The sequence below is a fragment of the Halichoerus grypus genome, chromosome 2 (assembly GCF_964656455.1).
Source record: "Halichoerus grypus chromosome 2, mHalGry1.hap1.1, whole genome shotgun sequence".
NCBI lineage: Eukaryota > Metazoa > Chordata > Mammalia > Carnivora > Phocidae > Halichoerus > Halichoerus grypus.
In genome coordinates this window covers 60,975,592-60,990,722 of record NC_135713.1, presented here as the reverse complement: position 1 = coordinate 60,990,722, position 15,131 = coordinate 60,975,592, and the positions used below count along the sequence as shown (strand labels likewise).

At 51.2% G+C, this 15,131-nt stretch overlaps 1 protein-coding gene and 1 long non-coding RNA gene across 2 annotated transcripts in view; both read right to left on the bottom strand.

The window, feature by feature from the left end:
• The window catches only part of ERGIC1 (endoplasmic reticulum-golgi intermediate compartment 1), a 103,200-nt gene extending 88,753 nt beyond the window's left edge, over positions 1-14,447 (bottom strand). Inside the window, exon 1 of the mRNA XM_036120326.2 lies at positions 14,298-14,447. Within this exon, the coding sequence (XP_035976219.1) occupies positions 14,298-14,317 (20 nt within the window). The 5' untranslated portion in view covers positions 14,318-14,447. The remainder of the gene's footprint in view (positions 1-14,297) is intronic.
• LOC144381095 (uncharacterized) lies at positions 11,561-14,291 on the bottom strand. Its single transcript, XR_013445629.1, has 2 exons — positions 13,085-14,291; positions 11,561-11,710 (listed from the first exon to the last, which is right to left on the bottom strand). It is a non-coding gene; the product is annotated as an uncharacterized LOC144381095 (long non-coding RNA).
• Positions 14,448-15,131: the final 684 nt, after the last annotated feature.

The following is a 15,131-nucleotide window of genomic DNA, read 5'->3' as shown; positions in this document are numbered from 1 at the left end:
CCCGGGGCACACTGCCTGTTTTCAGTGGGCGGGGCTTGGTGCTGCCTGAGGAGGTGGGACATGGTGGGGGTAGGGGAATTAGGAGAGGAAGCTGACACCTTGACTCTGTGAACAGATCACTGGAGGACTCGGCCCCAGTCCAAAGGATAAAACAATGTCAAAAAGGCATGAGTGGGGGGCGCCTGGGTGGCTCAGTCGTTGAGCGTCTGCCTTCGGCTCGGGTCATGGTCCCGAGGTCCTGGGATCGAGCCCCGCATGGGGCTCCCTGCTCGGCAGGAAGCCTGCTTCTCCCTCTCCCACTCCCCCTGCTTGTGTTCCTTCTCTCGCTATGTATCTCTCTGTCAAATAAATAAATAAAATCTTAAAAAAAAAAAAAAAAGGCATGAATGGATAAAGAAGATGTGGTCCATATATACAATGGAATATGACTCAGCCATCAGAAAGGATGAATACCCAACTTTTACATCAACATGGATGGGACTGGAGGAGATTATGCTAAGTGAAATAAGTCAAGCAGAGAAAGTCAATTATCATATGGTTTCACTGATTTGTGGAACATAAGGAATAGCATGGAGGACATTAGGAGAAGGAAGGGAAAAATGAAGGGGGGGGAATTGGAGGGGGAGATGAACCATGAGAGACTATGGACTCTGAGAAACAAACAGGGTTCTAGAGGGGAGGGGGGAGGGGGGATTGGTTAGCCCGGTGATGGGTACTAAGGAGGGCACGTACTGCATGGAGCACTGGGTGTTATACGAAAACAATGAATCGTGGATCACCATACCAAAAACTAATGATATATTTTATGGTGACTAACATAATAAATTAAAAAAAAAAAAGGCATGACAGGGCACAGGGGGAGCCCTCCCTTGAACAGCGTGCAGCTAAACAGTCCCCCAGGTACCAGTACCAACTAATGCTGTCACCAGACACATTTATGTCACCCACTGGGCCAGTGAGTGGGTGACAAGTTTCCAAACAGGCCCAGGACCGCCTTCTGATTTTCTGGCTCCTCGAAGCAGGCCTGGGAGGCTGGCATTCCTCTGCAAACACAGCCACATGCACCAGGCAGGTGATGGGTGCCAGGGACAGAGAGATGGGAGAGCAGCATGAATACACAGGCCCTGGCCCCGTGTAGTCACACCTACAGGAGGAAGCCTTCCCCAACCAAAGACAGCAGTCAGGGACAGTGGAAGGAAGGGGCACTCAAGTCTGCTGTATGGCCCTCCGAGTGGGGGCGGGGGGGTTGGGGGGTTGGAGAGGGTCATGTCCTGCCCTGGGCCTCAGTTTCCCTTGGCCAAGTGACATTCTTAATTCCTCCCTCGCAGATCAAGGTGCAAACTGTAAAGTGCTAAGTGCTACGAGGTGAAGCAGTGAATCTCATCCACCTCTCCCCGCACCCAGTTTTGGATTTGTACATATCGTGTGCAAGCTGTCCCCGAAGCCAGCATTTCCCGAAGTGTGGCACCCGGGCCACCGGTGTGACCCAGGCTGATTTCAGGTAATATGCGGACCTAGTGCTTAAGTGGCTTTAGGTTGCACAGTGTGGTTAATCCCCGCTGAATTCTCATTTGAACATTCTGAGAACATCAAAGAAGTCTCAGGCAGTGCTGCTCCCTCGTCGACCTCTCATCTTTCTGGCACTGGCCAATATCCATCCCCCCCACCTTTTTTTAACAGACTCAACAACTTTGGCAGGCCCCAGCTAGCTAGAACGGAACAACCCTGCAATGACTGGTATCTATTTCTGGCAGGTGATACCGCTTTGCCATTTTCAAAGATGTTATAAAGCGACCTTTCATAAATAAAAATATGGTTAAAAAAGCTGAATACTTTAAAGAAAAATGACTAATAATACATGTTGTTTAGGAATATGCCCCCAGCTTACGGAGCTGGTGCCAGAATGGTGGAAGGCTGAAAAGTACTGAGCGCAGTTACCACCTCTGCCAGCAACAGGCACATCTAAGTCCCTCCTGTTCTCCTCCTGGCACTAGGCCTGCCTGGGCCTCCTGGCCGCTCCCACAGCTGGGTGGGAGCGGGTCCCCAGGTCAGGACAGAAGTGATGGCGCCGAATCCACACCTTCCACCGAGCCCTCCACATCCTCCCCTCTCTCCCCACTGCCAGGCCTGGGAGAGGACCCAACACACCCTCAGGGAGGACAGAGCCACAAGATGGAAGGAACCTGGGTCTCTGGGTACTTGTGAGGGGCAGAGCACCCCCAGCCACCCTGGGACTTATTACATGAATGAGAAATGAACTTCCGTTGCATGGCATCACTGTGACTTTCAGGTGTGCTATGGAAATTCGCTGACTTAGGCTGATATAAAGGAGGCATCTCTAGTCCAATTTCCTGCCAACCTGGAATTCTGTGACAGTCTGGATTTCCTTGTTTTCTGTAACAAATAATTACTGAGTACCGAACAGATGCCAGGCAGCCTGAAGGGCTTTACGAAGACAAGCTCAATTAGCCCTCATGACAATCCTGGGAGCCAGGCATTACTGATGACTTGGCTCGGCTTGCAAGGAGGCAAATGAGGCTCAGAGGTGTGAAGCATCTTGGCCAAAGTCAAACGTGTGGGAAGCAATGCAGCTGAAACTTGAAGCCAGGGCTGCTGGAGATGGACAAAGCCCTTCCCCCGCCACAATGCCATGCGCCTCTGCTGAGCACATCACCCGGGGACTGCCATGCCCTATGTGCCAGGCCCTGGGCTGGGTCCTGCAGGAGGGAGCACACGGGTGACACGGCCACAGCCTGGAGTCCTTGCGGCCAGACAGGAAGGGAGCAAGGGAGGGACGGAGCACAGAGACGGATGGAGAGAGGAGGGGCTAGCACAGTCAGGGAGAGCATCGCCACTCAGGAAGAACAGGAAAGGCTTCATGGAGAAGGGGGTGCTTAAGGCTGGCTGAGAATGCTGGGTAAGATTTCAGCTCGTGGCAACAAATAGGGAGATGCCATCTGATCCAAGTCAACAGCCAGCTCCTGGATCCATGGGAATTGGCTCAGGATAGGCCCACCACCCTGTCTACTGTAGGGGGCCTAAAGGACTGTGGGACAAACCTTTAAAACACCTCTCTGCACTGGATGAAATACTCCCAGTCCTTTCAAGGTTTCTCTTACAGGCCTCACTCTCCTACAAGCCTCCTTCTCAGCTCTTCTTTCAAAGAGCCCGGGGTATAATGGAAAGAGTGTGGATGGCAGTGTCAGACTACTCCAAGCTGTGATGATACCTCCTACCCCCTCCACTGAGCTAGGTGGTTCCCGCTGCAGTGCCCTTCCCTACAGGACGACAACGGCACAGTGGGGAAGGTGGGGAGAAAGACAGCTGGTCAAGAGGGGTAATATGGCGGCAGCCCGGCCATGCTGCCGGAGCCAGCTGAAGGTGAACGCCACCAGGGACATCATGTGGTACCCCTGACAGGATGCACTGAGAAAGGCTCTCCACCCACACCCCAGTCTAATCTTAAGAAAACATCAGACAAATCCAGACTGGAGGCCATCCTTGAGGACACCTGGACAGTGCTCCTCAAGGCTGCCAAGGTCATGAAAAACAAGAAGGACTGAGGAATTGTCCCCAACCACAGGGGATTGGGGAGACATGACCACTGTTTGCAGTGTAGGATCTTGGATCGAACCCTGGAGCAGTAAAAGGGCATGAGTGGAAAACAGGTGAAATCCAAATAAAGTTTGGATTTTAGTTAACAATAATGTACGAATATCAATTTTTTAGCTGTGACAGATGTGGCAATGCTTGGTGTGAACCCTGGAGAAAGCCAGATGGGGGTAACTGTACTATCTTTACAACTTTTCTGTAAATCTAAATTATTCCAAAATAAAAAGTGTATTTAATGAAAAAGAGTGAGAGAGAAAGAGAAGCAAATGCCAGAACACAAACAAGTCTCATGAGTTTGGGGGCTGGGGAGGGGGGGATTTCTGTTTGGCCCAGTGCTATATATCCCCCAGCTTCTAGAACTGAGCCTGGCACACAGTAGGGCCCCAATAAATATGTTCAATGAACAGTTGGCCCCACCACTGCAGCCCACTCCTGCCTGCTGACGGGGGCTCCAGAGACCAGCCCCACCTGCTCCCCACTAGAAGGGCTGCACCCCTCTGTGTGGCTCCCTAGCAGGGGCTTCCTGCCCACAGATGTGCATGGCGACAGGAAATGACCACCCAGGCCTGGCCCCCTCTACAGTGACCCAGAATCCCTCCAAGGCTTCCAGAGAAACAAACTGTAAACACAACTAACAGGGGGCAGGTAACATCGGCCACAGCAACTTCTTGCTAGACATGTCTCCAAAGGCAAGGGAAGCAAGGGCAAAAATGAACTACTGGGATTTCATCAAGATAAAGCTTTTGCACAGGAAAGGAAACAGTCAACAAAATCAAAAGACAACCAAAAATATGGGAGAAGATATTTGCAAATGACATATCAGATAAAGGGCTAGTAGTATCCAAAATCTATAAAAAAACTTACCAAACGCAACACTCAAAAAAACCAAATAATCCAGTCAAGAAATGGGCAGCACACATGAATGGGCATTTCTCCAAAGAAGACATCCAAATGGCCAACAGACACATGAAAAAATGCTCAGCATCACTCGGCATCAGGGAGATACAAATCAAAACCACAATGAGATACCACCTCACGCCAGTCAGAATGGCTAAAATTAACAAGTCAGGAAACGACAGATGTTGGCGAGGATGTGGAGAAAGGGGAACCCTCCTACACTGTTGGTGGGAATGCAAGCTGGTGCAGCCACTCTGGAAAACAGTATGGAGAGTCCTCAAAAAGTTGAAAATAGAGCTACCCTATGACCCAGCAATTGTACTACTGGGTATTTACCCCAAAGATACAAATGTACTGATCCAAAGGGGCACGTGCACCCCAATGTTTATAGCAGCAATGTCCACAGTAGCCAAACTGTGGAAAGAGCCCAGATGTCCTTCAACAGATGAATGGATAAAGAAGATGTGGTATATATATACAAGGGAATACTACTCAGCCATCAAAAAAATGCAACCTTGCCATTTGCAACGACGTGGATGGAATCAGAGGGTATTATGCTAAGCGAAATAAGTCAATCAGAGAAAGACAATTATCATATGATCTCACTCATATGTGGAATTTAAGAAACAAAACAGAGGAGCGTAGGGGAAAGGAGGGAGAAATAAAACAAGACAAAATCAGAGAGGGAGACAAACCATAAGAGACTCTTAATCATAGGAAACAAACTGAGGGTTGCTGGAGGGGAGGGGGTGAGGGGATGGGGTAACTGGGTGATGGACATTGGGGAGGGCACGTGATGTAATGAGCACTGAGTGTTAGATAAGACTGATGACTCACTGAACTCTACCTCTGAAACTAATAATACACCGTATGTTAATTAACTGAATTAAAAAAAAAAAAGGGATGGCAGGTAACATCAGGCATGTCCAAGGCGATAACACTTGCCTCTAGGGCACGTGAGTATGGTTAAGAAAGTCAGCTCTGGCTTCACAGGTGAGCCCTCAAGTCTCAGCTGTGTTACCCGAAGTTTGTGCGACCTTGGCCAAGTCCTGTCCCTTCTTTCTGCCCAGCATCCTCACCAGACAAACAGGAATAATAAATAGCTCTTACCCAATATGCGGATCAACCGAGGGAATCCAAGGAAGGCTTTTAGCCAGGCACTTGCCACATGGGACCTATTGTGGGCACTGCTATTATCACAACACAGCCCTGAAGGTCAACTGCAAGATACACCCTGGAGGTTGTTGGTATTAAACGGTCTGGAGCAAGGGAGTGTCACTCAAGTTGAGCTCTGGCCAGCCCTGGGACTGCTGAAGAGGAAGGCTGGGTCCAGTGGCAGGGCTGGCCGGGCCGTCCCAGCACCAGCCGGAGGAGGGAAGCCCCACGCCCCAAGGCTGCCTCTGCCCAAGCCCACAGATCCCTCACTTCTCTGCCTTGGGCTCCAAGCCCAGCAGACCACCTCTAACAGTCCTGGGGCTGTCCACCCAGCCAGCACGTGGTCACGCTGGTACGTGTGACACACAGGCTGCCTGCTGTCAGCCACGGGCCACTGTCAGCCCCAGGAAGGCACTGATTTGGCCCAGTATCATGTTCAACAAAAACAAAATTGGCAATGATTCCTAACCATTTTCACACAACTTAGAAGATTTTCATCATTTCCTGAGAAATTGGGAAATCTGAGGAGCGACAAATCACAGAGCCGCATTGGAGCTGCCCCTTCCCGATGGAGTGTCGCTCTCCCATGGGCCACAGCCCGCACCCAATCACCCACCAAGGCACCTGCCTGGGCCCTGGGGGCCTCACAGCACGTGACCGACTGCTTACTCTCTCACCACAGAGCTATATATAGACGTTTCTCCCAAGAAGACATACAAATAGCCAACACGTCCACGAAAAGCTGTTCAGCGTCACTGGTCATCAGGCAAATGCAAATCAAAACCACAATGAGATAGCACCTCACACGTGGTAGGATGGCCACTGTCAAACAAAAGTGTTGGTGAGGATATGGAGAAAGAGGAACGCTCGTGCACTGCTGGTGGGAACGCAAACTGGTGCAGCCACTCCAGGAAACAGTACGGACGCTCCTCAGAAAGTTTAAAATAGGAACACCCTATGACCCAATAATCCTGCAACTGGGTATATACCCAAAAGAACTGAAAGGATCTTGAAAAGATAACTGCACCCCCATGCTCAGTACAGCATTAATCACGATAGCCAAGACGTGGAGACAACCTAAAAGTCCATGGACAGATGAACGGAGTGAGAAAATGCGGTATAGACGTACCGTGGAGTATTACTCAGCCTTAAAAAAGAAAATCCTGCCACATGCAACAAGATGGATGAACCTTGAGGGTGTTACGCTAAGTGTAACAGGCCAGTCAGAGAAGGACAGATACTGTATGATACCCACTTACGTGAGGTATCTGACACAATTAAACTTGTAGAAATAGAGAGTAGAATGGTGGGTGCTGGGGAGAGCTCTTCGAGGGGTATAAAGTTCCAGTCATACAAGATGAGTAATGTCTAGAGATCTGCCGTACAACTGATAGTTAACACTACTGCATGCTTAAAAATTTGTTGAGAGGGTAGATCTCATGTTAAGCGTTCTTACCACAATTTTTAAAAAACTGAATTAGTAGTGTGACCCACACAGTGAGAGCATGAGAGTTTCTTATGGTGATAGAACTGTTCTGTATCTACACGGGGGTGGGGGTGGTTCTACGAGAGAATGTCTTGAATTTCATAGAGGAGTACACCAAAAGTCAATTTTTGTATGATTAATTTAAAAAAGAAACTAAAGAAAATAAATTACTAATAATTGTCTACCGTGTGGGGTCTGGGTGGCTTTTAAATCCAATGACATGCCCAACACAGCGCTCTACCCATCACAAGCTGAGGAACCGTCAGGCATTCCTAGTAAGATGAGTATTGCCTCCTTTCCTCCTCCAAAGAGATTCCAGCCCCGGACTGGAATGCAAGAAAGAAAAGCGAACGCCGTGGAGGGGTTCCTGCCACAGCACCAGGACTCAAAGTTTCAGGTACCTGTGACTGTACTTTGGTTTTGAAACAGCCAGGCTTCTCATCTCCAATAGGGTTTCTACCTTTTGGAGAAACAGAACATTTAATCCATTTCAAAGGGATCTCGCTTCCTGTCCAGCTGTGCTGCCCAGTGGGTTACAGGAGGAAGGGGCTCCAGGGGGAGGATTACGCTGGCAGGTGTATACCAGTCCCCAGGGCCCCTTCATGCACGAGCTGTGCGATCTATCATCTCTGAGGTCGATTTCCCTGGATGTAAAACAGGAACAATAATGCCCACTCAGGGTGAGGAGATTTGTAAAGCACCTCTGTATCCCCTAGCTCTCGCTCGGCAGGACAGGGAACCCCGAGTTTCTCCTGCCTCTCCCAAGGGCCAAGACTTATAAAAACAAATACATCTAGTGTTAGAGGGTTTTTTTTTTTTTCCTGTCCCATACTTTTCCTGCATATATAACCAATGCAATTAAGTTAACAGACCTGAATGTTAAAGTTGACAACAGACAATTAGGCTAATTACTACTCCTTTAAGGATCAATTAGGGCTGTTTCCCACACTATATTCTGAGAAATGGTACTGGGCGTCTTGTGAACAACAGGGTGGCTTCGACAATCAGTTTGGCAAAAGCTGGGCTGAACCAAGTGACTCGGCTTCCTCTCATGCAGGACTTCTCAGTGCCTTTAGAAAGGGACACACGTGTTGTGAATCTCAAAGGGGGGGACGCCGTATGCAGCACAGAATGAGAGATGCTGTGTCAAGTCAGCCATACAGAGCAGGGCTTTGGCAACCTTCCCCCACATCCAAATCACGTGGAGAGCTTATTAAACCACAGATTCAGATTCCGGGTGGGCACTGAGAGTCTGCATTTCCCAAGGGCTCCCAGGGATGCTGAAGCTGCTGGTCTGGGACCACACTCCGAAGAGCAAGAACATCAGTGGAAAGTAAGACCACTTATCGACCACTTGACCGGTGAGGAACAGTCCCAGAGTAGGGAAGTGGCTTGCTGAAGGTCACACAGGAGTGACAGATGGGACCAGACTCCAGTCCCAGCCTTCCCTCCAAGTACCTACTCACCACCTGGCTGCCCTAGAGCTCTCAGCCCTGCTTCCTATTGGTTCTCCCGATTTTGAGCAACCTTCTCAGTCTCTGTCATGCATTGGAGTCATGTGAGGGCCTTTAAAAAAACACTGATACCTGGCCCTCCACCCTGAGAGCCTGATTATTAGGTCTGGCGTGTAGCCTGAGTTGGGAGACTTTTAAGCTCCTCCAGTGATTCTAACGCACAGCTAGTGTTGAGGACACCGACGCAGAAGTGGTGGGTGAGCCTCCCCCCAAATGCCCTCCTCACACCCTCGTAGCAGCAAGTCCAAAATAAAACATGAAAAGATGGCCAATAGGAAACGGCACTTGACAAGGCCACAGCTGGCTAAAGCCCTGTCTCAAGATATGAGGTATCACAGTCAGGAATCCAAACTGCCTTGAGAGGAGAGATTTCCATCTCATTCCATGTCCAGATGAGCAGGTAAACATATGTTCTAGGCTTTAAAGCCCCAGTGGCCAATGTAGGAAAACCCTGGATCCTCCAGAGTGAGATGCTTTAAGTTAGTGTGAGACTGTCAGTGGGCGTCTTTAAAGACAATTTCTGAATCAGGTGTCAGGCCAAATGAGGCTGGTTAAAAAAAGGCAAAAAAAAGCTGATGACTTTGAGCTTCTTAATGACCGCTATAGGGAAAGAATTAGAGACGAGAAAGCCAATGAATCCAATCAGAGGAGATTCCCATTCTCTCTGAACTTGGTGAATGGAAGGGGAAAAGCTTTAGAGATGAGCCTACAGCCGACAAGTGGGGCTCTGGAGCCAGACGGCAGCATTTCAAGCCCAGCACCTTCTGCTGACCCACATTGCTCCTGCACCTCAACTGGCTTATCTGTAAAGTGGGACAACAACACTGTGTTGTAGGGATACTGTGGGATTACATGAGTTGATGTACGTAAGACCCTTACAACACTGTCAGGCACCAGGAAGGGCTCAATAAACACAAAATACTGGCTTCATCTTCACATCATTTTTCCTCTGGTCTAATCTTCATCTCCCTTTTGCCCTCATTTTTAAGCCCATTTATGTTTTTTAAAAATTGTTGTAAAGTAGGGGTGCCTGGGTGGTTCAGTCAGTTAAGTGTCCGACTCTTGGTTTTAGCTCAGATTGTGATCTTAGGGTTGTGGGATCGAGCCCCACATCAGGCTCTGCGCTCAGAGTGGAGTCTGCTTAAGTTTCTCTCTCCTTATTGGAAAGTGTCTGCTAGAAAGAGGGAGAAAGGGGAGAGAGAGGGAGGAAGGGAGGATATGGATGAAGTGGGAGTTATTTAAATTTTGGAAATTCGGACTGCAGTCATAATACACACCGGCCCTCTAATATAGCCGGGGGAAAAGGCTATTTTGACGTAGCTGCTTTTCCTACTGAAGACTTGAGTTACGGTTAAATAAACAATGCTCTGCAAAAAAAAAAAAAAAAAAGTCTCTCTCTCCTTCTCCCTCTGCCCCTCCCCCGTACACTCTCGCTCTCTCTACCTCTCTCACAAATAAACAAATAAACCTTTTTTAAAAAATTATTGTAAAGTTATGTGTTTCTGTCAGCTTCCCCAAGCTCTTTCTGGAATAAGGCAGGGTAGAAATACGACACTCATGTTAGCTAACTGAGTGTTAACTATGTGCTCAGAGCCCCCTGCAGGGGCTGGGGCTTAGCTGGGCACAGGGAGTGAGGGGGGGCTCTGGGTCTGCAGGGCCCCCCTCAGACAAAGCCACATGAGGAGCTGAGGAATTCATACTTGATCCTCAGAGCAATGGACCCTGCTTGAAGGTTGAAACCAGGACATGAGAAAATCAGGTTAACTGTGGAAAGCTTTACTATGAAAACAAAACAAAACAAAACGAAAAAACCAGGTCAACTTTGGAAAGCTCACTCAGGGTTCTCTCAAGAAGGTCTGGGGTCTCCTGGAGGAAGGCCAGGGTGAGAAGCAATGGAGGCTGAACCAAGGCACTGCTGCAGGGCCGACATCATGGGCGTCTGACCTACACAGTCAGGACCCCCCGCTCCGGGGGTCTATGTTTATTTTACTGCTCTGCTATCATGGTCCTGGAATCCGCAATACTTTTCCAACAAGGGGTTCTGCATTTTCATTTTGCACTGGGCCCCACAAATTACAGAGCTGACCCTACCCGGCAGGGACACCTCTCTTGCCCCTACATCTCCCCTACCAGGTGAGGCAGTGAAGGTTACCACTTGTCTTTAAAATGAAGAACCCGAGGCCCCGAGAAGGTAAACTAACTGTCCCATGGCTTGGCTGGTCAGTGACAGGGCAGCAGCAAACCCAGGACTTAGGGGTTCAATTCGGGGGCCTCCACTGCGGGAAAGCGGGCCATCTCTGCCCCTCTGAAAGCTGTGCTCAGGCTCCTCTGGGCCTGGGCTGCAGGAACTGTCCCCCACCCCTACCCCAGGCTGAGTGGGAGGTAGATGCTGCCGACCCCTGCCAGCCGGAACTGGGTACGGTCAGAGCCAACACCCACGGATCTGGGTCCCAAGGCCAGTTCCACAACAGCAACTGGCCAGCGATTAATGAAACAATTCAACGGAGCAAAGCAAACACAAGTAATCTTTGCAGTCCCAGGATCCCGCCTCCTCCAACCCCCAAAAACAACTGAGAGAGCAAATTCAAGGAAGGAAGGGGGAAAATTCTCCACCAATAGCTGAAAATCTGCCCAGTAAAGAAGAGTTGGCATTATCAAATCACACCATGCCTTTGGCTTCCGTAACAGACCCTGAGAGGCATTTCCAAGAGCAAGTTTGGCCCAGGTGCTGTTCTAGGCACTGGAGTTACAGCAGAGAATAAAACAGATAAAAATCTTTGCCCTAGGGAGCTCACGATTTAATGGGAGGGAGAAAGAGAATAAGCATAATAATTAAGTGACTTACATAGTGTTAGGAAATACAGGTGCTTACATGAAATAACACAAATAATGAAAATAGTGGCCAAAATTTATTGGGTGCTTACTGTGTCTAAATGCTTTACACACATTGACTTGTTTAATCCTCTCAACAATGGGTACCGTTCTCATGCCCATTTCACAGACAGGAGAACACACAGAAGGTAAGCTGCACAAGGTCCCGTAGGCACTAAGAAAAAAAAGGAGTATCGATAAGAAAGGGCAAGAGATTGCTATCCACCCCCCACCCCCAACACACACACACCTCCTCCTGATTCTGGCTCGTTGTAAGGCAAGCAAAACAGGCAGGAAGCCTGGTTTTCTTCCAGGCCTCCAACTGGGAGAGGGGGGGTCCAATCACAGTATGCCCCTCTCCCTTCCCCCACAGTTCTTAAGAGATCTGACAGGGTTGGGACTCTCGAAGCACTCCCTTTTCTCCCAGAGCTAGAGCTTTGGAGCTAACAGCCCCAAGTTCAAATCCCAGCTCCACCAGCTCACCAGTATATGACCCTGGGCAAGTAACTTCTACTTAGCAGCCTCCCGTTCCTTTGATTTAAAATGAAGATGAAAACTCCCTCCCGCAGGTGACAAGGGAACAGACTTCAAGTCTGCACCTCGCAGTGCATGTACCAGGGTAGATGTCCTCCTCCCTTCTCTTCAGTGCTGAGAGGGCAGGGCTACACAGCCCCAGCTCGGTACTGTGGGCCACGTGGCAGAGGGCTGAGCACGGTAAACATTTGATGAATGAACACCGAAGAGGAAGAAGGTGTGTGGGATGGGGGAACCTTCCTTAGAAACTGAGTCCTGGAGTTAACAGATCTTAAAAAGTGTGGGTTACTAGGCGCAAATGGCTCATCCTCCAAAGCGCAAATGCCAAGTGGTGAAATCTAGTCTCACTGTTCTGTGGTAAGCCCAAGCCCTCAAGAAAATTTATTAAAACAATACCTCATTAGGCTGGTGCCCCCATAGCACCAGGGCACTCCAAACCTCCAACTCAAGGGGCACCAGGTCAGAAGCTGTGCATGACCTAGACCCTGGCCCACCCCCAGTCTAGGTCCCGTGAGGTCCAGGGCAAGACCCTCAGCCTGGAGCCTCATCTTCCTCCAAAGCGGTTGGTTGCAGAGCGAAAGGATTAAATGACCCAAAGTGGCGGTTTTCCCCAACAAAGTCAAAATCACTGGAACCTACTAAATCACAAGGGCATGGGGGTGGGGCAGTCAGGAATCTTTAGTATCAGCCTGGGTAAGGGGAGGCTTTGTGGAACCAGGAACCCACGTGCCAACCACAGCTCTCGAGGCCCGAGGCTAACTGTCAGTGTAAGGACTGCCCCTGATTCCATCCAAGGAGCTTTCCTCCTTTGGAACTGCCCTGGATCTGCAAGCATGTGTCTGAGACCCTGGTGTCGGCCTCTGGGCTTCATGGAACGGGCAGGAAGCTGGCAGATGTTTGCAGATGGCATTGGTGCCCAGGAAAGGCTGGAGTGCCCCATCAGCCAGTGCGTGGGGGTCACTGCCAGGCTTTTCTGCTTGGGAAGGCTGTAACTTTACCCTGACTTCACTCTCACCTGTGCAGAGGGAAGGGGCAGGTGAGGAGGAAGAGTTCCCTCCTGTGAGGGAAGCATCAGAACCCAATTTGTGGATGAAGAAATGGCCTCATGGAGAAGCTCCTCATCTACTGATGTCCTACTTCTGAGCTCTAAATCCTACAATGCTTCTCCTGCATCCAATCCTCACAGGTGAGGACCTTATTTCAGCTCCAACCTGCAGGTAGTGATTTTTAGAGATACTGAGAAGGTTCAGATACTTGCCCAAGTCATCCTGTCACACAGCTGAGGGCAGGTCTGAACCTAGAGCCTTCACCCCTAATTTCTAGAAGATACCGAGCTGCTCAGTGGAGGGAGCAGAGCCAGGATTCTAATCCAGCCCTTCCCCACACTGAAGCCCTGCTATTTTCCTGGCCAGACCCCCACAGTGTGGCTGCCTCAGGCAGGGCATCCCCTGAGGCTCCATACTGCAAAGAAGTCTGGCAGAGACCCCTTTTCAGGCAGGCTTTCTGAAGGCCTAGCGCAGCACAACGTGGACCATGAGGCAGCTGGACCCCACAAAGGACCCATTGTAGTGACTGCAGAAAGCCACGGCCAGACCAGGCTGGGCCCTCTGGGGAGCCCTGTCCATGGCTCCTGGCCTCCTCCCCTTCCCATGGTGCCCCCATACCCAGAGAACAGGACCGGGACTGGCAGAGGCCTCCTGTTCTGCCTAGGCTGGGGCAGTCTCAGCCTATGGAAACCTAAAACCCTCCAGCTGCTGCCAGGCAGTCATGGGGCTGCAGACCCCTGCGGATCCCTGGGGGCTCACTGGAGGTCGGATGCACCTGTCAGCAGGGGTGGGGTCCACGAAATGAGGCTCCAGAGATGGCAGGGGGTAGGAGGGATGGCTCGTTTGGTCCCAGCTGGGAAAGTGAGTTATCGGTTTCCCAGACTGGGGTGGGGTGGGGAGGAGGGACCGCAGGAGATGCGGGTTTGCGTGGTGTTGGGGCAGGCTGGGGAGGGGGCTCGGTGGAGGGAAGGGGTGGGGCGGACAGGAGGTGGGTGGCTTTGCCTCCCGCTGCACGAGGGGGCCCTCCGAGGTTCCGGCTTTGTGTGCAGCAGGGGCCCCGCCCCAGGTCCCCGTGGGCCTGCAGGAGGCATGCACAGGGCTGCGGGGCCGCTTCTGCGTGCCGGGCAAGAGGAGTCCGCGGCGTGCCCGGGCACCCACTGTGTCCGCGGTCGCCACACTCACCTCCTGAAGTCAAAGGGCATCGTGCCGCCGCCGCCGGGGATGGGAGCGCTGCAGGCCAGGTGCGCTGCGGCGCCGCGTGGGTCCCAGCCCGCTGCCAACGCCTCCTCCGGCCGCCCCGCCCCCGCCGGCCACCCACCGCCCCCGACACCCGCCGCTCGCCTCCCGCCGCCGGGAAGTGACGCTCCGCGCAGCCCATTGGGCGCTGCCCGCCCGCCCCCGGCCTCCTCTTCCGCCGCCCGGTTAAAGGGGCCCGCGGGCCGGGAGGGGGAGGGGCGGGCCTTTGGAGTCGAGGCTGGAGGGGGGAGGGCAGGGAGCTCCCAAAGACGCGTGCGTTCCTTCGAAGCGCCCCTCTGCGTTTTCCTCCACTTTCTCTCTGTGGCCTTGGGCAAACCTCAGCCTCTCAGAGCTCTTTTGCTTTTGTAAAACAGATTCCTTGAGTTGTGAGGATTAAATGAATGAATGATCCAGATTTGAGTCGCGCACAGCGTCTAGCTCTGAGAAGGGAGGAGGTCAGGCAGTCCTAGACTTATAAAGTGGACTCACCATTTCCCTGCTATGCCTCTCTGGGAAAGACACTTGGCACCTCTGAGCCCCCGCTGCTTTCCACGTCTGCACAAAGAGGCTGATGACGTTTAAAGGGCTTTTTCCTGGGGGTTGGATGAGAAAGTTGGGAGACTGGCTTAGTGTAGTGCCTGGCACCCTGTAAGGGCACAATCACCCAAAGTGATTGCGGTGGACCAGATAGCTGCCTCTGCTTCCATCTTCCACTTAATGGTTCATTTGAATGGTTGTCATTGAGACCTGGCTGTGAGCCAGGTCCCTACAGGGCATGCG